Consider the following 25,160-nt stretch of genomic DNA (forward strand, 5'->3'; position numbering starts at 1 on the left):
CAAATCCCTTTCGTTGCTTAAACTCCCCATGAGTACCCGGTCCTTTTTACAGTGTAGGGCCTAACCCAGCCGCTTAAATATAAACTCCCCGCACGAAGTATTACACGGGGAAGTTTCAGCATACGACACGGGCCGACTCCCGCCACCAATGACTTTTTGATAATCGTCGAGTGCACAGGCACCGACAACAACGACGCATATGACTTGAAACAAATTTAACTGCGAGCCGCGGTCCACACAGGTGGACCTGGGAACCGCCGCTTTTGCAATTTTCGGGATTGGCCGCCTCCAATTAACCTACCCATTAACCTCGACTGGCGTGAGGGTTTAAGATTAGTGACGGCGCATCAGAGCACCCAGTGTTAATTTAATGTAATTTCGTAGGGTAATTCAATGTACATCATGTAAATGTAAACTGCAATTGTAACTGTTCGAACCTATTAAACGTCCACTCCGCACACTCCATGCTCGACGTGTTACCGACAGTACAAAACTGAACCCGTGTGTGTTATTGTGTGAGTCTCCCTAACCTAGCCAGGAATCAGCGTGTTATGCTGCACAGGGCCTGTAACGTGTTAATAGCCAGGGACCCCTCCAACTACAACCACCACCGACAGTCCTAGCGGGCCACACAGGGGCATTCGCACCCAACGACCCAACTTTTGGTAAGACACAGAGCTAGCCTAGCGCCCTCCCGGATACACTTTCATTAAAACCAGCCTTCCTGCTAGGAACCATGCCCGGACTCGAACACGAGAACCCGGACGACGGCAGATTCATATTAAATATCTGAACGGTTAAAGGCCCGGACACAATCAATACAGTGCAGCGATCGCCGCTACAGTTCGTTTGCCGCGCGTGTGCTGACCTCCCCTCTCGTCCTTGTTTCTCCTCCCTTCCCCCCTTATAGTTCCTCTGTCTTGCCTCCTGCATTCACCTCATTTCCCCTCGCCCGCCGCGCGCCTGCGCATTCTGTATGACTTCTGTTAAATAGGCTGAAAATTTGCATTGAGGCCTTCTTCTCTGTTTTTTGCTCGTTGGGTTAACATTACTTAGGCTGTGGTAGCATCAGCCCGTGCTGACAGCGTACCGGCGATGTAGCGAGCGTTTAAATTCTTTAGGGTGCAACGAGATCTTGGACATGGCCTGAGTAAGTAATTTTGATATTGGTTCTTGTTGAGCGCATGGCAGGTGCGACGTTAAATGTTAGTCTTAAATGTCAGTGTCGTTCTTAACGTAGTTTAACATTTTTGGTTGGCTGTCTCTAAATTCTGTTAACTAGTTTGTGTTTAGTGAAGGTCATGATGAGATTATGCGAATCCTCTGGCCATATCCATTTCAAGATTCTCGGTTGCCTGTTTTATTCTTTTGGGGTAAACCTTTATTATTGAAATCAACCAATTATCTTGCTTGTGCCATGTGTGGCCATGTAACCGATTAGTGTCACTGCTTTGTGTTCCGCGTCTCCCCAGTTGACTGGTTTGCGTGACCTTATGAGCCTGCCATCTCGCACGTAGGCGATATTGATAATACAACACATCACACTATTATACACGTCAGTAAAACTTCATGTAATTCAAACTAGCAACAATGGTAGGTACATTGTATTAAGCATCGACACAAACTCGGTATTAGTCCCCAGCAGAGTGTGCTCTCGGTTTTATGCTTTCTTAATACTGCATTATGGCTAAAAACATCATAATCAGAAACTTTGAATGTATTAATATGTCATAATTCGAGAACTTATTTTAATGAATAAGAAAATACATGTTTTGACGAGACTGTGCTGAATATTAATTTGGTTTAATATTAATTTTGTTTATTTTGATCGCACAATGTAGTTATAACGGACTGGCCTATCTCCGAGCAGTCGCGGGCCACTCAGAGCCAGCATCCTACGAAAGTCTTTGATGTACAGTGAACTGCGGAATATGTCAGGCCATATTACAAACGTAATGGGGTAGTCAGAAATTAGTTATAATTTAATATATATCACTCAAACGCGACGTTGAGGGGAAAAAACTTGGGACTCTAGAATTTCTCCTTTTTCTCTGTCTGTCTGTTATTCTGTGTAAGACCATTTTTTGACCATAGGGTGGGCACATCTGCATGATTACATGGTAACTGTGTGAAGCTGTTTATTTTCTTCACCTAATTATTGCGCCATTTGGTTAGTCGCCTAAAATGTTGGCTTAATTCTAGTGTCTTTATTATAAAAATGGTTTCAATTTTTTTAATGAAAATGACTGTTTTTAACCAAAGGGATTCTAAGGTCAGTATTCCAAGACACAAAAAGTGCTTCATCTGTATTCATACTTAGTTAACAGCATCAGGCGCTATAAAGCTCCATATTCGCAATGTTACGAGCGGAACAATATGGCAACGTCAAAGTTAATGATTGACTTAATCTAAGTCACAGAATGCCGTCGTCTGACAATTCATGATTCCATGCTATTCTATTATATTCTTTGGCAAGGTCTGTTGTGTTGATTGCTTTATTTGGAAAAGAACCCTAATCAGAACAGCAGAAATCAAATATAAATAAAAGGTATTGTTTGTAGTTCTGGTTCGTTGTATAACTGGTGCTTCTAGAAGCCTCAGCTTTATATTATATGTTTCAAAGCTATATTTTATTGTTATTAATTTTTTGGGTTTAAACTGTTTAGCAAGTAAATTACTGTAGAGGTTAAGTAATGCAAAAAATTTTAACCTTTTTTTACTGTCGTATTAATGTTAATGACTAATTGAAGTATCCGGCGTTGCCTGGGTTAGACCGGTGAAGTTTTTTTTAATCGAATGAATTCAGTATTTGTCATCTTAATTCTAATCCAAATTCTAATTTAATAATAATAATACTTGCAATTGGGCATCCGCCCGGTGGCATGGAGTTCCCAACCCCCAACTACCCTCACTCCTCCCCCCTCTGGAGCCTCCTTCGCAGGTCCTGCCCTCCTCCCACATCCAGTGTCCTCCCCTCAAGTTCGTTCCACTCTCGCCCCGTCCTCACAAGGAATACCTGCCTTCCTCTCTCCGTCTGTCTCCATTCCCTCTGGATCTTCCACTCATGATCCCTCCTTCCCCGATACAGCCCTCTGTTCAACCTAGCTCCCAGCTTTCCCCAGCCCTCCCCCCCCCCTCGAATTACTTTATGCATTCTCACTAGCCTTTCCACCTTCCTCCTTTCTTGCAGCGTGTCCCACCCCAGCTCCTTCATCATCACCGATGGTCTGTGCGTGTCCCCCGTCCTGCCTTCGCCTTCCCTTCTCCGCCACATATTCGTCACCCATCTCGCTGCCTTGCGCTGCACCCTCTCCAACTCCTCAATTTTCTTCTCCACATAGGGGTCCCACACCGCCGCGGCATACTCCAACACTGGCCTTACCAATGTCGCGTACGCCTTTTCCTTAACTTTCTTTTATTCAAAGTTTAGAAAAGGTTAGGGGGGGGGGGATATGACCCAGAGGAAAGCAGTATATTAAAGTCTCATGTATTCAGCTGTATTCAGTTAACTCTTTGTTAAAATCAAATGTAGATAGTATGTAGTGTTCTAAGTTTTAATGTCAAGTTTACAAAATTAAAGCTACTTTAAGGGGTAGGAAAGAAAAAAATGTTTTTTTTTTATTTTCATAATATAACATTTTCAGTGATTTTTTTTCTTCCTTCAATTGGATATTGATGATAAATTCCCCTTTTTTGTATGTGAAATGTTCAAAATTTCACAAGGGGAGCCAAAAATCTGCTTTAAGGGGTAGTCAAGTGTAATAGGGGTAGTTATTTCTAAATTGCATATTGCCAGGAAAAAGTTTAGGTTTAACAGTAAGTTTATTATTATTATTTTTAACATCAAAATGTAAATATTTCATCAAGGAGTGAAAAATTATTATTAAAAGGGTGGTAAAGGGGGATGGGGTAGAATTTTGAAATATTGTGTATTCAAAAAACTTTCTTCATGACAATCAATTGTAGACAGTAAATTCTGCTCCTTTTTTGAACGTTAAGTTTGCAAGATGTTATCAAGTTGTGCTAGTATTTTTAGTAGTAGGAAAGGTAGACAGGGGTGATTTTTCAAAATCTCATATAAATAATTTGTTGGGTGTAAATTTTCAATTAAATGTAGACAGTTAATTTTCTCTTAACTTTGAACATTGAGTTAGCAAAATTTCATCAAGAAGTACCGTAGTACTGCTTCAGGGGTAGCAAGGGGAATTAGGGGTGGTTTTTTTAAATCTCATGTAGACTCTGGGATAGGAAATAATTATTTTAAATCAAATATAGACTGTTATCTTCGTTATTTTCTTACTTTGAGGCTTTTCTGAAAAATAATAAAATTATTAAAATAATATAAAGACAGTGTTTTAAAGGTAAATGCAAGAACGTTTCTAGTTTTTGAAAAAATTAATTTCTGAATTTTATTATTATTTTTTGGAAAAGCCTCAACAAAAGAAAATTACCAATTTAAAATCTTGAGAATGGTCGATTATGTTAGGTTTACTACATTAAAAACACATCAAAACATTTAAAATGTATGATTGGGTTAGTATAGATACGTTAAAAATATTGTAAAATATATTTAATGGTTGCTTAGAAATTATCAATTTATGATGTCACCGTCCACATGATTTAAAAGTATTTTTAATGTAACTATACTAACTCTACCAACTGTCCATATAGTTTTGAAAAAAAAATTTAGTATGCTAACCTAACTTATTAATTGACCATTTTCACAAATTAAGTCAATTTCTCAAAATCATATACACACACTGACCCACACGGGGAAGCAAAAATTGTGGCAGCCGCTTCAATACACTATAAAGAGGACCTGTTAATGGTGATTAATCAGAAACCAGTAGGAATATAGAAACAACACTGTTTTCAGGGTTAATATAGGAATGTCTCTAGTGTTCGAAAAAAAGATATTTTCAAATTTTTTATTTTCACTTTACGTAAAAGCCACTCTGTAAGAATATTATCAAACGGGAGCCACAGTACTGATACATACTTTTCTTTTGAAGGCATAAAGAGGCAGTCAACATTCTTGATTGATTAATGAGGAGAAAAGCACAACTTTCACGACATTACGTTTATTACATAGACAGGGCTCTCAGGCAAAACTAGAATCCAACAGCATTGAATTCTAATTCCTTATCTATTTGGCACTTAATTCCTTTTGTAACAGTATTTTTTTTTAACAGTATTTTTTTTCTTTTTTTCTTTTTTTTTTTTTTTCAAATTCTACACGTGTAACTTACCACTGCCTTACGGGGCAAGTCCCACGAATGCTCTGTGGGCTGGTGGGGTAATGGATGGACCTTGGAGAACACTAAGCAGGGGAAGAGGGGGGGAAAGGCAGGTACAAGGAGATTGCCGAGCCTGTCAGCTTTCCCGAAGAAGTAGAAGTGGAGCACTAAGTAGTCTGTTTCAGATTATAAGCATGAAGATAAAAAAAATTTTCTTCACGTTGAAATGTTAAAAGGTTTTGGTGGTGACCATTCTGGCCACAGTTCGGCGGAGTGAAGATGCACATATAATACTTCAGTAATAAGCCGTATATTGTGTTTGAAAGAGCTTCTGGTTTTCTGAAATGTGCTGCGACCATGGCGTGCCCACAAGGTCGAACCCCGGGGGACCATGTCTAGCCCCGCGGTCGACTGGCATCCCCCGTCTCAGGCAGAAGGTACTTTCATGTAACGTGCTGTGGTTAGGTGTAGATCCTACATTCAGGATGGCCTCCAGATTTTTAAATGTGTCGCAAAATACTTAAATTTTTATGGCAATCAAAACTATCAACAAAGCTAACTTTTGGAAAAAAATTTTAGAAATTTTGTTTCTCTTGTAACAATTTATAATGATAATCACATAATTATTTTAGCATATGTAGTAGGTGTATGATTAACCATGTGCTTCCTTTGAGGGATTTTCTCGTACGCTGGCTCGGTGAGTGCGTGTGTTGGAGGGTGTCAGGGAGGACGGGGTGTGCAGGCGGAGAGATGGCTCCCGGGGCAGGAGGCGGGGGCCGCCCCACCGGCACCGTGCCCAAGACCAAGATGTACGACCCCGCGCGCGACCAGCGTCGCGACCACGGTCCGCCGCTCAACCACTTCTCCAACAACCTGGTACGCACGCCCTGTGGCTTAACCAGGATTTGTGTATGGGGGTGTGTGTTAAGAAGCATGGCCCCCCCCCCCCCCCCCCCCCCAAATTAAAGCGGGGGGTCCGGGGGTCCTCCCCCGAGAAATTTTGGTTTTTAAGGTGTAAAATGGTGCTATTTTAGCAGTTTTCGGTACTTAAATTTAAATATTGTAATGGTAAAAATTGTATTAATTTTAATAAGAAATTTGTTTGAGTGATGAATAAGAAATTAATTAAAGATTTGGTGCTAAGGGGGGGGGGGGGGGGTTGAACCCCTAAACCCCCCCTCCCCTTCTGGCTACGCCCCTGCGCACGCCCCGCCGTGCGCTGCGAGTGCGGCCGTGCTCTCAGGCTGCGCTGTGTCCTCCGGTTCCGGCGGTAGGCTTGGTTCTCGAGGCAATCACCAACATCGTCGAGCTCGGAGGTCGGTGGCATGTTCTTCAAATTCCGGTGTGAACTTCCATCTGTTCTTCAGCGGCTGAAAATGCAGGCGCAGACTCGGCCCATTATTTTGTTAGTGTGGTCAGATGCTCGTTTTGTTGATTTTGAAAGTCTCGAAAATTTTCAAAACTTCTGGTTTACTTAACCTCGCACAATACTTGCTGCTTTTCCTCTTTGATTCTCTTTTAAGTTTGACCTTTACACATCAGGGTAGCTACGGTTTCACCTTTTACTAGGATTACAGGGGTACTAAGTTCCACAAGCTGTTGGTTTGTTACTCAGCAGCTGTCCGCTCTGGTTCGCTGGCCCTAACTCATTCACTCTGAATTTCTAAGTCTTGTTTCACTCCCGCCACTTCTTTCCGTAGGTATTTCTTGTAGCTGTTTATGGGTTCCCTTGCACCCAATAGGAATACAGCTTTCACAATTCAGCCAATTAGTCAACACTGTACCCTATATATAATGTTCAATGATTCTTTGGAGACTCCCTATAACTATAATTTAGGTCTTTCCCTATTTTTTCAACTTTTTATAGACTTGATTAGCAAATAATCCCAGCATCGCTCATGGCAACTTCAGGATATTGCGAATATTGTACCAGGTTCCAAACGTTTATACTAAAGAAAGAATACGTTTATGTATATATGTATGTATATGTGTGTTTGTGTGTGTATGTATAAATGAAATAATCATTCATAAAAATATATAATTTGCAATTTCGAAAGTTGTAATGAGTTAGCCAGTTTAGTTTTTAAAGTTTTTATTGTAACTTGTTAGTGATTAGTAGTTATACATACTATTGATGAAATAAAACTCCCAGAAATCACAGTCACGCTTGATTATATTCGTGGGTATGATTTTTTGATAAAACAATACTGCCTTTTCACCCACTTAGTGATAAAATTATAATAAAAAATGGTGAACACGTGCTATGAAACTTACTACATATGTAGGTTATTCTAGCTCAGTTTTTAATTTGTATGATTTGCTTGGAGATGTGATGTGTTACTTCGGGGTGCATTCAAAAAAAAAAGTTTGTAATTAATCATGCACATTATTTGTTATCGGTTTCTTACCTCCCGGTTGGAAGTGCACCGTGACTTTACGGACACACTTTATATCTGGGTAAATTGGAACTCGCAACACAAAATCATATACTCACATACTAACGACTTAGGCAGCAATGGAAGTCAAATAATAGTTGCTTAATACAATATGTACATATACAGGATGAGTCGGAACTCCTCGTCTGCAGGTTCATAACAAAAAAAAAAGTTGAAAACTTATTTATGACTTATGGCTGTAGTTTTAGAAATTTGTTCAATTAAATGTTACCCAGAGGCATATGTTCCATTATAAATACCTTCTCTCTTATTTGCAATAAAAATGTTTTTTAGCTTCAACTTCTTAGGCTTGTACCAGCCTTGGTAAGCACTATAGACATATGTCGTGTGCATGTTTTCAATGAAATTTATCGTGATAAACCTGCAGCAATAGTTGATCTGTAAAATTTTTTCTTTACCTGTATAGTTGTTGTAAAACAAAATTACTTTACAGCCTGAGTTATTAAATAATGTGTGTCTTTTAAGATAACCCGAGAATGTATATTCATGATGTTACTTGCCAGTGGCAAAATGGTCTTAGTGTAATACAAGTGTATGTGATAAACAACTTTCTGTACGCACTTGATTTTAATTTTTTTCCTCACCAGTTTTTAAAACATCTTTCACTGTAGTGTATGGTCTATCACTGTTCTTCATGCTTTTCATTTTACCGTCCTTCCGTTGTTTATATTTATAGGGTTATTTTGTTTAGCAGTCCGCCGTAATTATATGAACTGTTTTTTTGAGAGAGCACATATTTAAATCTCGATTACAGATTGCACGCCAGCACTAAGATTTGGTTTTGTAGTTTGATGCAGCGTTTGATATCCATCGAACATTAATGTGGGAGCCCTTCAATTCATTTTCTTTACGTATAGTGATACATGTCTAGAAGAAAAAGAAAAAGAAAATCTCATTTACGTGTGGTTTTTATGAAATGACTTGAAGTGCATTCTGTTAAACAGTTTTAAAAGGTACTCGGATATTTATTATTGATGTCAATTTAAAAAAAATTGACAACTCAGTAAGTTGAAAGTGAAGGAAGGTGTGGGTAATGAGTGTGAGAAAGCCCAGGAATGTTGCGAGAGTGCTCCGAGGTGGCGGGCTATAGTTAGTGCGGCTCGCGGCCGGGTATAAATAGGTGACGGCCGGCGCGTGAGGCCGAGTGTTGTGTGATTGCAGCTGGGGCTGGACTGGCAGGACGCCCACTACGACCGGCGCACCCGGAAGAACAGCAACCGCTCGTTCTCGGACCACTGTGAGCCCATGGACGGTACGTGCAGCCTCTCCCGGGAGCGTGTGCTTGTGTGTCGGACATCGTGACGCATGGGTCGAGCTTTATCGGTGCTGGCTGCGAAGCTGAACCTAAACGTGATGACACACATCTGAAAGTTTGAATTCATGAATGGGAAACAACACACAATTATTTTTTTCAAGTGAAACGTCTTTGCTGAAAAAGCTACAATTTTAAAGCGTTACGAAAATCCTGATTGGTGGGGGAACCGGTAGAGCTAGAGAGTGCGCGTCAGCGGTAATGCCACTCCGACGCATGCACTAGCGGTCGAATGGGATTATTTGGGGGGGGGGGGGGATATGTACGTAGCAAAGCATGCTAGCTTGTATGTAACGGCCGGAAAGGGGTGACGGGGCAGGGTAGAGGTAAAAATTAGGCAGCAGTGATGCTACCGGAATTCTCGTAACGCTGCTTATGCTTGTCTACTCCCCAGTTTTTGATGGCTGACAATTGACCCTACCATACTGCTTTTCTTTTATTTCAAGTATCCACAATTTATTTATTCGCCTGGAAAAGAGTTATTGGTTTGTGCAGTTAGTATCGTTCATTTTTATGTGAATATTGTGATCGAAAATGTAAATAATTTATCTCTAATCCTAATAAGCAAGAAGTTTTTCTTTTGTCACACGTAGACTCTACGCACACACTTTTTTTTTAAGAATTTGTTAAATTATATTAAAGTATTTAATTTCTAATGACATCTTCATTTAATTTCTTCTTGCCCACAAATAGGCATTATTGCTGAAACGCCTTGCTTTAACATGAGGGAGCTGTGACTTTACTTTCCAAAACTACACTCCACTTTCTACCTGTCATTAATCCTCCAGCCAAAATTATCTTTTTATGTCAGCACCGCACCAAAAATTATTTTTTTTATGATGTTTTTGTAAATGGAGTAGTTTCCCATATTACTATATTATTTTGTGTTTTTGCCACTTTTTTAAAATTGAATTTATAATATTACGGTAATAGATTGATTAAAATTTTTTTTTAAATTTTGTGTTTGTTGGTTTAAAACACTTTAAAGGCCAACTTATAATTCAACTTACGAATGAACAAGGGGGATGTCAACATGTGGCATGCGGTTAATGTTTGTAGACATGTATTACCAAACACATTGACATCAGGGGACTAGTGAGCGAGTGGCATAGTCTTAAGGCCCTGCATTACACAATTGGTTTTTGTGGAGGTTCCACCCACGCGGCTGGACGATGATCACGGTTCGTGAATACAGTCTGGTTTTGTGGATGAACGATAAATTATCGAAGCATTCAGTCTTCAGGAGATAGGCCCCACGGATGGAAGGAAAAGGTTCCGTACTGAGTCGTTACGTAATTAAGTGTCCGGTGATCAGCAAGGTTGCAGTCCCCGGGGTGCGAGGGACATCCTACAGCGGTAGGTGCTCGGGGAAGACCGGGCCGGAACTCGGCCTGATCCATGCCTGGACCACGGCTGCTCTGTGGTGGCAGGGACCGTTGTTCTGCCCCTCACTCCCTAGGAGCGCAAGCTATTGTTCTAGCGACATCCAGCAGGGTATTAGCATAATTTTCATTTTCCCCAGTTCCCGCGTAAAAATTTATCGCATCATTTTGATTCCACGTGAATGACAGTTTGGCTCCACTTTCAGATTGGTGACCAGGTCAGACCGCCCGTGCAACCCTTCTGGTTTACTTAATGTTGTTAGTATTGCATGATTGCCGCCTGCTGTGTTGCGTTGCAGACGGAGGCAGTTCCCACGACAACCGCTGCAACTCGTCCTCCTACACGCCTGATGGCTGCCAGGTGAGTTCAGCCGGGGCCGTAGCGAGAGTGTCCCTCGTCGTGCCGGCGCATGCAGGGAGCGCGTGACGGCTGCATGTCGACATCAGTGTTTAGTGTAGATAGTGCAGTGCTCGAAGAGAAGAACAAAACTGTCACGTTGGCCAGCCTGCCTGGAAGTTGAGGAATTTTCGGTTTAACAGGTGATCCACCTGGCGCCCGAAAGTGATGTGTTTCTACAGTCAGTTTTTTTTTTGTTGTTACTTAATGGTAGGTAAAATGTGTCATGTCGTTGCAGTGCAATCCATTTAAAATTGTGAAATCATTGGTGGTTTGTTTTGAATAATGCGCGCCCTATTGTTGGTGAACAAACAATTGGAACGGGTGACAGGACTGCGAAACGATATCACGTGTGGGAGTTTGACAAAAGAGTTTAGATGAGACGAGGAAGACAGTGCAGATGAACCTAGCAGGCTTATAACTAGACTAGCAAATTTTTAAGAAGTATTTTCTGAACTAGTCTAGGAAAGGAACTGGCAGACTAGTTGCCACTTCATACCTGTAGGCTTTACTTGTGTGTTGTCGACGACAGCAATCCTTGGCTTTTATGGTGTTCTGTGTGTGCTGTCGATAACCGCTGTCGGCTTTATGGGGTTTTCTTATCCGTCAACGACAGCTGTTCTGGACTTATACCTAACTTCAACTGAAACTTGATTTTCTGTTTAAATTAACCGTGAATGAAATGATGGTTAGCCACTGTTTAAACGTTGTTCTTAGATTGAGAAACTGAAAATTTTGCTAATAGTAAAATTTTAATTGGAAGTAAATTGGAACATAACCAAACATTATGAAACAGCCCTTAATGTAATTTACTTGACACTTGGGGAGGAAGAGTCGTACCATTATATAGGTTTAAAGTGTTTGTTTAAAACTTATATTTATGACAGTTGTAATGTCAAAGAAACATTTTTTCATTAAAATTAAAATATATCTGGTTTGCGCCTCCATCAATGATACAGCGAATTGCATTGTATGTAATTTTTTATTTACGCATTACAATTTCCTGTGAGATATCAATTGCTAATTTTATTTCCCTGCATTCTTTGTCCCCATACATTTGCTCTCAGCGAATTGTATCGCATCACGTATGATACAGTATAGAGTACAGTATGCAGTATATTACTGACATAAAGTGGTAATATGACTGTGGTAGTATTCTCCAATTGCATGGATGGATGAGTAAAAGTTTTTTGTTAATTACTTACTAGTCAGTGGCACTGTGTCCGAAAAGTTTTGCCAACCTTGGTAATGTCTCGTTTAGTTCTGAAATATTTTGACATTGCCTTCTCTTTCTCTTTCACGCTCTTCATCTCGGCACTTCCTTAACCTGTTTGTTTTTTATTCCGGTCATTATCTCTTTAACCTCTTTCCTGTTCCGTTCATCATCACATTTGTCCCAGCTCCGTCTGTCGTTTTGAAGTCTCCCTGTACAAGCCCAGCATGTCTGCCAACTTGCTCCTCTCTAGTTTCGTGTCTGTTGCTGTTAGTTCAGGAGTGTTTTGGCCAGAAAGGGTGATTCTACATGTTAGTAATCTCCACACAAGTTCAAAAATTTATGGAATTAAACAAATATTAATAATTTTCAAACATGTATGATTGATATCTCAACATGTATTTTATTGATGGCGGCATGCATGCGTGACTTGAGGGTTTCAGTGCCTGCCGTGTGTGTCCCTAGTGGTCGAGCCCGGGGCCGGCGCCCCCGGACACGGACGCAGCCGTCCCGGCCAGGGAGCATGCACACCGCAACTCCATCAGGGACAAGAGCAACATCTCCAAGACGGTGGGTCTCACCTCACTTGTTCGCTGCCTCGGGCCCGTGTGCTTTACGCCGATTCTCCTTTCAGCTGCTCTCGGTGAGCGAAACGTACTAGGTGGATTGCTCAAACGATCAGCTTCAAAAAGCTCAGCGTGGATGCAGCAGAAGGAAACGTATGCCCTCCAGTCCTTTAAATTTGACCATTATCGTGTCTTTTTGCACGTACAGATTGGTGTTACAAGCAGTACTTCTTAAGGTGATATGAAGGGTAAAACCACGTCTTCATAGTAACGAGGATGTGTGATGCCAAATTAATATGATTTTGTCTTTGTAATAGTAGTTCATTAGATTCAAGTATACATATTTATTCTCTAGGTTTCATGTAGTGTTTGAATTATTTTTGCAATAGGTTTAACGCAATGTGTTATCTTTGCCTGTTTAAATTAGTAGTTAAGATTATAAACAGCCAATGAGAAGTCTTATTACAAAATCACAATTACGTAAAATTGAGTATTTTAGGGATTATAAATGATATTTAAATCAGTGAATTGTACCAAATGGCAATATATTATTTAATGGTTTTTTTATACTAAATAATAGGTTAGGTTTCACTAACTCTGATGTAACCAAAATGGTTAGCAAAGTGTATTTTTTATTAACGTAATCAAATTTCATGACAATTGGTAGAAAAACCTTTCAAAACTTGGGGGGAACAATTGTCATTTTTTTTTTTCTCAAAAGATTGACCAATGTGAATAATAACCTTTTAACTGACACAAAGTACATAAAATACGTGTGTGTAAATTTATTAAAATGCCCACAGAAGAATTTGTGAATGCAAGAACGAAAAATATGTATGTAAACAAAAAATACTTAACGTAACACTATCACGCCAGCCCCCTTAAACTGATTTTCATTTGCTTTTATTTTCATGTTGTTTTAATTTTTATAATTGTATTCATTTTTATGTGGGATTTCTTTGTTTGGTCAGTTCGGCTGGTCCTCCTATGTCAGTATTGTAAAAATAAAAATAAAAATCATTACATAGTCAGGGAGCTCGTTGCTTGCTGCTCGCAGATAGTGAGTGCTTGGCAAGACTCGTGGCTGTGAGGGTGCGGATGTTTCGTGGAATGCAGGCTGTTGCGTGTGTCTTGAGGACGGAGGTTGTCTGCTGGGCACTCGAAAGCCCCAGATGAGTGCACCAGGGAGGTTGAGAGGGGCGTGTGCCCGGGACTGCCCGCAGGCGGACCGCAGCGAAGTGGTGACGCGGCTCAACCAGATCTGCGACTACATCAAGCAGACCTCCTGCCTCATGGACACGCTCAAGAACAGCGAGAACTCCGTGAGTGTCATGAGCAATAAGAACTAGGGCAACCACAAAAATTTGATCTCACGGGGGGAATAGCATCCTAAATTAATATTTTTCCATTATTTTGTCAGGAGTCGCAAAACTCAAGCCATTCACGCGCTAAGCGCGGGACCATAAAACACAACCTGAGCGACGGTCTTAAATGAATCTAAAATTTTATAAATACCAAAACAGTAGGAACTGTTTGGAAACGACTGAAAAGGTAAACGTTACTAACCCAATAATAGTCAATAACTTGGGTGGAAAAATGTGCAGCGTTATTAACCAGCTAACTCGGAACAAAGTTAAATAAATTACTCCGTGAAAAATGGCTGTTATCTAAAAAAATCACTAAATGCTGTTAAAATTGTAATATGCACCCCTTAAAAAAATTATATAAAAGCCTAAAATTAACGTATAGCAAAATAATAAGTGAGATAAAATATAACAATACATACATAGAGTGCCAAGAATTAAAAGACCTAAAAAATAAGCCCTAGAGATGTTGCAGCTTAGGCATGGGCCACAAATCAATTCAACATTTCAAATTGAACGTTAATTATTTTTCTTAATTTATTTGTTACTAATAAATAGGCCTAAACCATGTCCAATTGGACACATTCACAAAAAAAAATTATCATGTATGAGGATAAGTTTATTTATTGAGAAATTTAGATTTGTGTTGCAACATTATTCACACTTTGTTTTATATTTAACAAATAAGCAATGATTATGATTTAAAATTATTAATAAAATTCTATTTTATGTATGTCACTCGATCCCAAAACAACTTTCAGACTTAAAATTTCTGATAAAAGAAAATGCTTTTCCAGGTTTTTGTTTAAATCTCCTCTGTTTTACACTTCTTTGTTATGGTTTCCTGTATAATACTCGTTTTTTAATTTTACTGTATTTTGGATAATTTTTTTTTGGACTCCTGTGAAGGTTTAAAAAAATTTTTTATTGTATGTTAAAAATAGATTACAAATTTTTTTTTTGATATTCTTGAATATTGTGATATACTATTCGAAATTCAATTCAAATGAAAAAAAAAATTCACAGAAGGCTTATCACATGTATTTGTGTTTAATTGTGTTTCACGTAGAGAATTTATTTTGTAATAAAAAATGTATCATCAAAATTTGTTGACATCGATGTCACTGAATATACACAAAACACTAGTAGATGATGGTAATGTTGTTGATGCAGCTCTATTATCTGTAGTCATCATGGGTGTTATCGATCTTCATGAAGAGTTGGTGAGAGACCGGTGAGGAAGGTTCAGAGTTCAGACGTACAAGCAGTGTGGGGACACGGGTGCGTAGCGAGGGTCGTGGCCAGAGATGTAACGGAGTTGTGTGTGCGTGTTGGCAGAACTTGGTGGAGCTGGAGAGCACGGGCTCGTCGACCCGGGGAAGCGTGGGTGTCAGCCCCGGGTCCAACCTGAGCCCGAGCCGCGCTTCGAGCCAGGGCCGGCGTCAGTCTGTGAGTATAACCCCGCCAAGGGCTCACTCGTTTTTACGTTACACATTACACACTTGCGTGTGTACGTATTTGAGTTTGTGGAATACCTGCAACTGCTAGGAAGCCCTATGGAAGGCACAATATAAAAATACTTAACTAAACATAAACATACAAATATGTAATGAAACTTCAGGAACAAGGATTTGAGTACTAAGACAATTAAAGACAACATGACACAATTCTAATAATTAAATACTTTAAATGTTTACAAGGTCACATGATCATATTTAAATTAAATTAAGAGAAATAAATGTTTTTTTTTTACTCTTATCTAATTATCTAGAAAAAGAAAAGTGACTCAAATTTATTAGCACGAGTGAGAAATGTGTGTAAAATGTCACAGACTAGAGATTTTCTCTTCTTTAAATTTAATTGAGGCACCAGAAATGTATATATATAAACTGTGTTATATGTTTAAAGGATCCACTTCCAACATTGCCTTTTAAACCCCAAAATTTACGGTTATTTATTCCATTCGTATCTATTTGTCCGTACTGCACAAAAATGTTAAAAATTCACCCTGTCAGCTAATTATTGCAAAAGAAAGTATCCATGATTTAAATATTTTTATTTTTATTTTGTTGAAGATTGGCCGCTCAAAAAGCCTGCAAGTTTAACCATGACCTGGAGCAGGACATACCCCCTTGAAGAGAGATGTGATATGTTGTACCCATGAAGTCAGTCAGTCTGATGAATGTAAATGAACCTCCTGAAGGAGGCCGCTAAGGGTCGTTACCACAACGCCGAAATACCATAACGCCGAATGTCAAAATTGATCACAATGCCGACAGCTAGAAAACTGCTGTGTACCACAACGCCGAAATAACAACTGAATGAATTTGTGTGTGTTTCTTAAATGTATCTTAATGCCGAAATACCACAATCAAACCTAACCTAACCTAACCTAACCTTACCTAACCTAACCTAGTCTAACCTAACCTAACCTAACCTAACCTAACCTAACCTAACCTTTGTGGCAGTCCTGCAATGACATTTTTCAGCGTTAGTGTATTTCGGCGTTGTGGTACACAGCAGGTTTCTAGCTGTCGGCGTTGAGTCAATTTGGCATTTCGGCGTTGTGGTATTTCGGCGTTGTGCGTCCCCGACCGCTAACACCTGAAGGGGCTTGTTGCAAGACCTGGAATGGCAGTGTTTGCTCGGCTGCTGGCTCAGCTGAACTCCTCAGGCCGGTGGACGGGGTGTGTGTTTGCTTGCAGGGTAGCGAACGTGACGAGCTGCGCATGAAGGTGGAGGAGTCCCAGAGGAAGGTAACGCACCTCCGACCCCGTGCATGCGTAGTGCTGGTGGTGGTATGTGCCGACGTGCTCCGTGTGACCCGCCCCCCGTGCTTCTGCCCGCTCAGTTGCAGGCCCTGCAGGAGCACCAGGCCGCGCTCGCCGCGCTGCAGGACAAGGCACGTCAACAACTGCTCGAGGCACGGCAGGAGCAGGTACGCTCGCCGTCGCTTCCACCGTCCCTGCTACAGGATACTGTGCCGGTACCTGCATACTGTCGCCCCACTACTCTGGCCCAGTGGCTTGAAAGAACTGTTACATCCACCGTCCCTGCTACTGGTGGATACTGTGCCGGCACCCGCATCCTGTACATTTTTCAATACTTTCAATTTATTTTTATTTTTCCGAACGCATAATCCATAGGAAAAATTGACACTGTTTTGGTAAAATAAATATCATAAAACATTTATGTTTCAGATGTGTTAAATAATATGCTGTCTTTATTATGAATAAACAGAATTCGTAAGAAATGAAAGCAGTAACAGCGATATCATATGTTTCAAAAAACAAAACGGGCCTAAAAATAAAACCATAAAATCTTGTGTCTACTTATGACTTATGGGCGGCCAAGATGATCCTTGCTCATGCAACTTCACAACGCCACGTGCCCACGACGAGGGGTTAGGGGGAAGAGATGTGAGAGCGTTGTTAGTGACTTCTTCCTTTATGTCGGGAGGCGTGCACTCCCTTTAGACCTTGGGTCGGCCGTTTCGCTGCTGGCTTGCAGTGCTTGAGGCCAGATGCTTGAAGTTGGAGCCGGCAGGCGGGCGTTCATGAAAGTTGCGGAGACGGAGAGGCGATGCAGACTGAGTGAGAGAGATTGTGGCGCGTGATGATGATGATGATGATGCGAGAGAGGGACCGTGTGCTGCACAGAGTGCGCTGATGGTGCGCTGCTCAGCGGACGACGCGGAGGAGCCCTTGGAAGATGCTGTGAAGCTGGACCAGCTGCAGCTGCGGCTCCAGAATCTGGCCGAGATGTGCCACGACAGGAACCAGGTAACTCGATCGCACGGGCGATGCTTCCCCTTGCTCGGAGAAGTTTTTTTTTTTTTTTTTTTTTTTAAGACCACGAGTGATGATGGTTCTCGAGATTTGTGCCCTTTTTTTTCTTTCCATTTTGCAAAGAACAACCTATGCTCTTCGCTCTCCATGATTCTTTGGTTTGATACATTTCGTAATCCAGAAACGATTGTGTTTGCTACCTCGCACCTATGTGCTGCCCTTGTTTCTAAACCTTAATCATGATTATTTCAAGATTGTATATTTTTCTTTGAGTGTCTTTTTTGCACTTCAAGGCATCACCGGTTCCTCTGTTAGCAACAGCTCTTGCACAAGATGAATAATGTGACGATACACAAACTATATAATAAAAAAAATAACTAAACTAGAAAATTATGTTGGGCTCCCTCTTAACCTTACTGTCGATACATGTAAAAATTAGTTTTAAGAACTTTTATCAAAATACGTAACCAAATTATCAGAAATGCTTGAAAAAATGAACTAAAGAAAAAAAAATATGAGCATTAAAGCACATTGCTTAAACCATGAATTCTTCTTAAGTTTATGATCAGCTGTTATTGTACATGATATCAAAAAACCTAGCGAAGTTATGAATCCTATCATAAAAAAAATAACAAGTCTCTTATGCAAGTGTTTTACAAGTTGTAAGGGCCTGCGAAGCTACTTCCAGAATATCTTTCAGCGAGGCGTGTCACCAGAGCTGTGTGACGAGGTGACTCCGGGGTAATGCAGCTGCAGCTGGCAGGGTGGCGGTGTGTTGCAGCTGGCGGTGCAGCTGGGAGAGGCCAGGGCTGAGGAGATGCTTCCCGAGCAACTGGCTCTGCAGAACAAGCTGCAGCAGCTGCAGAGCAAGAAGCAGCACATGGACCACCTGGTGTCTGCGCCCCAGGCCGCTGCCGTCGCTCCAGGTTATTGCTTCTCCCTCTTAGGATCAGGCCTGGGCAGAGCTTCCACCATGGGAATCAGAATTCAGCTATTTTAAATACTTTATTCGACTTCGCAAGGAAATACGCTATTTGTTTCATTTGAAGCTTTGAATGTGATGCGAAGCTTTGTGTGAGTTGGGAGGCTTTGCGTGAGTTGCGAGGCTTTGCGTGAGTTGTGAAGCTCTGCGTGAGTTACGAAGCTTTGCGTGAGTTGTGAGGCTTTGTGTGAGTTACGAAGCTTTGCGTGAGTTGCGAGGCTTTGCGTGAGTTGTGAGGCTTTGTGTGAGTTACGAAGCTCTGCATGAGTTACGAAGCTTTGCGTGAGTTGTGAAACTTTGTTTGAGTTACGAAGCTTTGCGTGAGTTGCGAGGCTTTGCGTGAGTTGCGAGGCTTTGCGTGAGTTGTGAAGCTCTGCGTGAGTTACGAAGCTTTGCGTGAGTTGTGAGGCTTTGTGTGAGTTACGAAGCTTTGCGTGAGTTGCGAGGCTTTGCGTGAGTTGCGAGGCTTTGCGTGAGTTGTGAAGCTCTGCATGAGTTACGAAGCTTTGCGTGAGGTGTGAGGCTTTGTTTGAGTTACGAAGATTTGCGTGAGTTGCGAGGCTTTGCGTGAGTTGCGAGGCTTTGCGTGAGTTGTGAAGCTCTGCGTGAGTTAACGAAGCTTTGCGTGAGTTGTGAGGCTTTGTGTGAGTTACGAAGCTTTGCGTGAGTTGCGAGGCTTTGCGTGAGTTGCGAGGCTTTGCGTGAGTTGCGAGGCTTTGCGTGAGTTGCGAGGCTTTGCGTGAGTTGTGAAGCTCTGCATGAGTTACGAAGCTTTGCGTGAGTTGTGAGGCTTTGTTTGAGTTACGAAGCTTTGCGTGAGTTGCGAGGCTTTGTGTGAGTTTTGAAGCTTTGCGTGTGTGCGAATCTTTGTGTGAGTTAGTTTTATGAAAGATCATCACAGTACCATTTCCGAGACACTGGTTCCAGCTATGTATTGGAGTGAGGTTGCTCCCTCTTCCAAGATCACCGCGCAAATCAGTCACTCCTCTATCCTCTCTAATCCTGATAGCCAACAACCAGGTGTTAATGTCGAGCAAGAGGAAGAAAGGGGCAAGTGTAGAGCAGAAAACCATAGAACCGTACTGTGCCACAATGTTGCAGGCAGACCTGTAGGAAGGTGGCAGTACCAATACTGTTGTACCAATGTCGGAGTCATTCCTAACAACTATGAATACAGTTTTTTTGTACTTGTTTTGTTTCACACATCAAAGCGAACTATTCAAATATAGCATGAATACCATACATGTTTTAATTGTTAGTGGTTGGCAAAAAAATTTTTAATAGATTAAAATATTTTGTGTTGCATTTTTTTTTTCCCCCAGTTAATTTCAGAATTTTCATATTTTATAGAGGCCATATTGTTGAAGTGATGAAATCTGTAGTTCCAGTTTACGGAAATTTATTGTTTGCGAAGATGTAAGAAAATAAAACATTACAGACGGTTAAATTTTAAAATATACGTATGTCTGCATTCTTGATGTATGTATTCTAATTCAAAATATGTTTGAACGTTTGAACCTCACTTAGCAGTGCACAGTATTTGAAGCGTGGCTGCCCCTCGGGGACTGAGAGCGTGCGTGTGTGTGTGTGTGTGCGCAGATGCCGCGCCGGCCAGGGACAAGGTGGCGGAGCTGAGCGTGATGAAGCAGCAGCTGGCGCACCTCAAGGAGCTGGTGGCGAGCGTGGAGCACGGCAAGGTAACGCTGCACGCTCGCCTCTCGCCTCTCGCCTCCCGTCCACAAGCACGTCGTGCGTCGACAGGTGTTGCTGGAATGAAGTTTGCGACTTAGGAGGTCGTCCATTAATCACGTGATGTTTTTTTTTAGCAAATTTTTAACCCTCCCCCTCCCCCCTAGTGATTTGTGGTGAGGTTTTAGACTACCCTCCCCCCCCCCCTCCCCCCCAATAAATTACGTGTATTTTTTTGGTACAATATTTTAGAATATTATCTTTAAATATAGGTATAATCTAATTTAATTCTGGAAAATTAAGCACAGTGATAAAAATGTCCAGACACACATTAAGGTTGCAGGTTTATTCTCACTGGCATAAAAATAATAAAGGAAAGGCTTATAAGTAGAAATCGCGTGAAAAAATAAATACACGTGATATCTATCTCAACCCCCCCCTCCCCTCCCCCCTTTTTCTTGTGATATTTCGTGATTTTTCCCGGACCCCCCCCCCCCCCCCTCTCCGCTCTTTTCGAGCCTCACGTGATTAATGGACGATCCCTTACTGCTTAATTCGTAGGAACAAAATTACATATATGGTGAATTGAATGTCAATACACCATATAACCCTTAAATTAAAGTTAATAGTTAATACACTACAAAGAACCAAAACTGATCAGCATTTTCAATCAAAACCTGATTGTTATGTAAAGTACATAATGTTTTACATGTTAAATTCAGTAAAAGTAATTTATTTAGCATGATATTTATACAACATTTTATGGAGAGAGAAAAAAATAGGAAAAGGTTTACCTACTTCTTTTTAATCGTACAAATGTTATTAGTTGTGTTAATCTGCACTTGCAAAATTTATAAAGCACAATTTTGTAATTGAAAATTTGGGCCTGTAACTGGGTAGCAGCACATCTTAGGTTTACACGTTTTTTGAAGTTTCGCAACAAACTTGAAGCTTCACATCAGATGCAAAGCTTTGCATTGCATTCGAAGCTTCACATCAGATGCAAAGCTTTGCATCGTATTCGAAGCTGCAAATTTCCTGGCAAAGTTAATATCAAATATCATAAAAAGCTTCAATTGATTCATGTAGCCGAAGTTTCTCACAGGTGTACATATAATTTCGAATTTTAATTGGCTGTGTAAATATGAACGTGACAGTGTGAGGGTGCGATCTTTAATACTGTTTTAAATCTTTAAAAAGTAGATTTTTTTTTTAGATGTACGTAGTCTTATTTGAAAGTTAAAAAATAATAAAATATCTCCTGAAGATATATTGGTAGCACTGGCTTTTGAGTGTAATTCGTGCTTAGTTGATTCACCCCTACTGCCGTGTTGGCGGGGAGAGCCAGGGTGACTAGGCCTTGTGTGTGTCAGGAGGCGGGGGAGCGCGGCTCGGAGGAACAGGCTGTCAACCTGCGCAGGCAGAACGTGCATGGTGGCAGCACTGGTGATGATCTGGCCACCGACATTCACGTCAGGACACAGTGAGTACGCGCGTGCTACCCCCCCCCAATGTCTGTCAGCTTCTTACACACGCTATATTCTTATAGAGAGAGAAGGACGAACACACACGCGCACCCCCTCTTCTCTGCACGTTTGTACTCGAAAAGTAGTCGATCGATTGATTTTAAATTTTAACACAACATTGCATTTCGATAAGCAAGTGTATTTATGGTTAAAAAAAAATCTGGGGAGTCTGTCATTTTCAAAGTAAGAAGCTTGACTTTTAATATTATGGTGTTTGGTTAGAAATAAACATATGTGGGTTTGAACATTTTTGGAAATATATATTTTTTAATAACATATTTATGTTTTATAAACATTCTGCTAATATTTAGTTTAGAATTTAATTATGTAATTATAAAAAAATAAAGAAAAATGACTTTTAACACCGTCTTTTGTTTTTGCTTGCCGTAGTACATGTGTGTGTTTATTTTTTTTTTTTTAAAGTTGAAGAATAAGAGAAAAGTGATTTGATTAAATGAGCAGTGCTTTGATTATCTGTTTTCTAAAAGTAGTAAATTAAGTTTTGCTGCTTACATATAATGTTTGAATATAAGATAATCAGTATTGTAGAATTTAAAATTGCATTTCAAGATGTCTGACTTGAAAACAAGATGTTTGTGGAAACTGCTGTGATGGTAAGAAAGCTGAGTGAGCCTGAGTGAGCGTGCCGGTGCGCAGGAGGCTGAGGGACGCTCAGGGCCGGCTGCAGCAGCTGCAGGAGCTCATGACGCTCGTGGGGGACGCCCACGCCAGCGGCCGCCCGCTGCCGGACCACTGCCTGGATGCGTTACTGCAAGAGTCCTCCGCCTGCCCCGTCAGGTGCGTTCTGGACCCTCTGCTCCTTGCCTAGGTGCTTACTGCCCGCACAAGTAGTCCTAGCCCACCATCTGCCAGCGAAAGTGAGTCCTAGCCCACCATCTGCCAGCGAAAGTGAGTCCTAGCCCCCCACCTGCCTGTGCAAGTGAGTTTTAGCCTTCCACCTGCACCTGCAAGTGAGTTGTAGCCCCCCAACTGCCTGTGCAAGTGAGTTGTAGCCCCCCACCTGCCTGTGCAAGTGAGTTGTAGCCCCCCACCTGCCTGTGCAAGTGAGTTGTAGCCTTCCACCTGCCCATGCAAGTGAGTTGTAGCCCCCCACCTGCCTGTGCAAGTGAGTTGTAGCCTTCCACATGCCCATGCAAGTCACTCCTAGCCCCCACCTGCCCATGCAAGTGAGTTGTAGCCCCCCACCTGCCCATGCAAGTGAGTTGTAGCCCCCCACCTGCCCATGCAAGTGAGTTGTAGCCCCCCACCTGCCCATGCAAGTGAGTTGTAGCCCCCCACCTGCCTGTGCAAGTGAGTTGTAGCCTTCCACCTGCCCATGCAAGTGAGTTGTAGCCCCCCACCTGCCCATGCAAGTGAGTTGTAGCCCCCCACCTGCCTGTGCAAGTGAGTTGTAGCCTTCCACCTGCCCATGCAAGTGAGTTGTAGCCCCCCACCTGCCTGTGCAAGTAAGTTGTAGCCCCCCCATCTGCCCACGCAAGTCACTCCTAGCCCCCACCTGTCCATGCAAGTGAGTTGTAGCCCCCCACCTGCCTGTGCAAGTGAGTTGTAGCCTTCCACATGCCCATGCAAGTGAGTAGTAGCCCCCCACCTGCCTGTGCAAGTGAGTTGTAGCCCCCCATCTGCCCATGTAAGTGAGTTGTAGCCCCCCACCTACCTGCACAAGTGAGTTGTAGCCCCCACCTCCCTGCACAAGTAAGTTGTAGCCCCCACCTCCCCCCCCCACACACACACACACACACACACCTGCCAGCGCAATTGAGTCTTAGCCCCCACCTGCCCGTGCAAGTGAGTCCTAGCTCCTCACCTACCTACACAAGTGAGTTGTAGCCCCCCACCTGCCCGTGCACGTGAGTCCTAGCCCCTCACCTACCTACACAAGTGAGTTGTAGCCCCCCACCTACCCGTACAAGTGAGTTTTAGCCACCCATCTGCCCGTGCAAGTCACTCCTAGCCCCCCACCTGACCGCGCAAGTGAGTCCTAGCTTCCTGCCTACCCACACAGGTGTATCCTAGCCTCCTGCCACCCTTCTCTGTTGTGTTAAGACCCCTGCCTTCCTGCTCAGGTACATACTAGCCCTTGGAGTATGTTATGCTGCCATGAGGGTTGTGTGCCTTCCCACAGATAGTGTTCTGTTTGCTATAATAAGTTTATCCACAATTTTGGAAAACCAGGGAAATGTCGTGGTAGTTGCAATTGGTCAGGGAAAGACAGGGAATTCACTTAAAATCCTTGAAAAGTGCTTGAACGAGTGAGATTTAATTGAGGGGAAAGTATCATACTTCAGTTGGCAGTCATTCTAGCTGAATTTTTTTTCAGGTGCTTTTATAGTGCATAGTCGTACATACTATAATATGGTATATGTACGATTCTGTTTAAACTAAGCTAGCCATGAAGATGTTGAGGCTGGATTTCCTTTATTTTCTCCCCTTCCCCTTCCGCACAGTAAGTTACAAAATAAGTTATGTACTAAAAAAAATTTTTGCAAGGGAAATTTGTAATTTTTTCCATGGAAAGTAATTGAAAAGGTGTGGAAATCTACCACAGATTTGTGTGGACACCTGGCTACCTTCACCACAAATGCTTCAAATGGGTTTCCACTCGGTTCCAATGGCTAGTTTGGTGTGTGCTTCCCCAGAGCCGTTCACGAGCTCTGATCGTGGCGTTGAACCAGTTGAAAGTTGTGCGGCAGTGGTGATGATGTCCGGTGCTTCCAGGCCGGGCTTGGGACCGGACGTGACCCTGGACAAGAACGCTGCTCTCCACAAGGACTTGTACCCTGCGCTGCGCGAGAAGAAAACCAACTCTCAGGTTGGTCGTTGCTCAGCTGCTTCTTGGCTGTCCTGCTAGGGCTCGTTCCGTGTTCACACATTCTTGCATTATTATTAAGTTATATTAACCCTAGAAAATATTAATTTGTCAAAGCTGCAACCACCTGATAAAGGTACTATATGAAGATAAAATCAATAATAGTTTTGAAAAAGCAAACAATATTTTGTATTATACCTCCTCTTATAATAAATTTAAAAATGTAACCTTTATCGAACATTATTCAAGTAGTAAAAATACCAAATGATAAAGTAAAGGCAAAGTATATCATTAATTTTCATATAATTTACTATAAAACCATTTCACAGACACTACACACATTATTGAAGTACAATTTTAATACTTTTTGAAAAAAACTACATAGTATGTTAAAAAAAGGGGGGCGGGGAAGGGGGGTAGT

General features: G+C 41.7%; 1 protein-coding gene across 4 annotated transcripts in view; it reads left to right on the forward strand.

Moving 5' to 3' along the window:
* The first annotated feature begins 2,462 nt into the window (after positions 1-2,462).
* Positions 2,463-25,160, forward strand: part of LOC134536169 (uncharacterized) — a 39,848-nt gene continuing 17,150 nt past the window's right edge. For 2 of the 4 annotated variants that reach the window (XM_063375801.1, XM_063375804.1), the window contains exons 1-15: positions 2,463-2,548; positions 5,980-6,113; positions 8,855-8,945; positions 10,687-10,748; positions 12,463-12,567; positions 13,787-13,885; positions 15,266-15,376; positions 16,633-16,683; positions 16,779-16,865; positions 17,587-17,709; positions 18,497-18,641; positions 20,297-20,394; positions 21,760-21,869; positions 22,570-22,710; positions 24,649-24,742. In XM_063375801.1, the coding sequence (XP_063231871.1) occupies positions 5,988-6,113; positions 8,855-8,945; positions 10,687-10,748; positions 12,463-12,567; positions 13,787-13,885; positions 15,266-15,376; positions 16,633-16,683; positions 16,779-16,865; positions 17,587-17,709; positions 18,497-18,641; positions 20,297-20,394; positions 21,760-21,869; positions 22,570-22,710; positions 24,649-24,742 (1,443 nt within the window). In that variant the 5' untranslated portion in view covers positions 2,463-2,548; positions 5,980-5,987. The remainder of the gene's footprint in view (positions 2,549-5,979; positions 6,114-8,854; positions 8,946-10,686; positions 10,749-12,462; positions 12,568-13,786; positions 13,886-15,265; positions 15,377-16,632; positions 16,684-16,778; positions 16,866-17,586; positions 17,710-18,496; positions 18,642-20,296; positions 20,395-21,759; positions 21,870-22,569; positions 22,711-24,648; positions 24,743-25,160) is intronic. The other 2 variants (XM_063375803.1, XM_063375805.1) reach the window with 1 other exon arrangement.

Source organism: Bacillus rossius, chromosome 10 (genome assembly GCF_032445375.1).
Source record: "Bacillus rossius redtenbacheri isolate Brsri chromosome 10, Brsri_v3, whole genome shotgun sequence".
NCBI lineage: Eukaryota > Metazoa > Arthropoda > Insecta > Phasmatodea > Bacillidae > Bacillus > Bacillus rossius.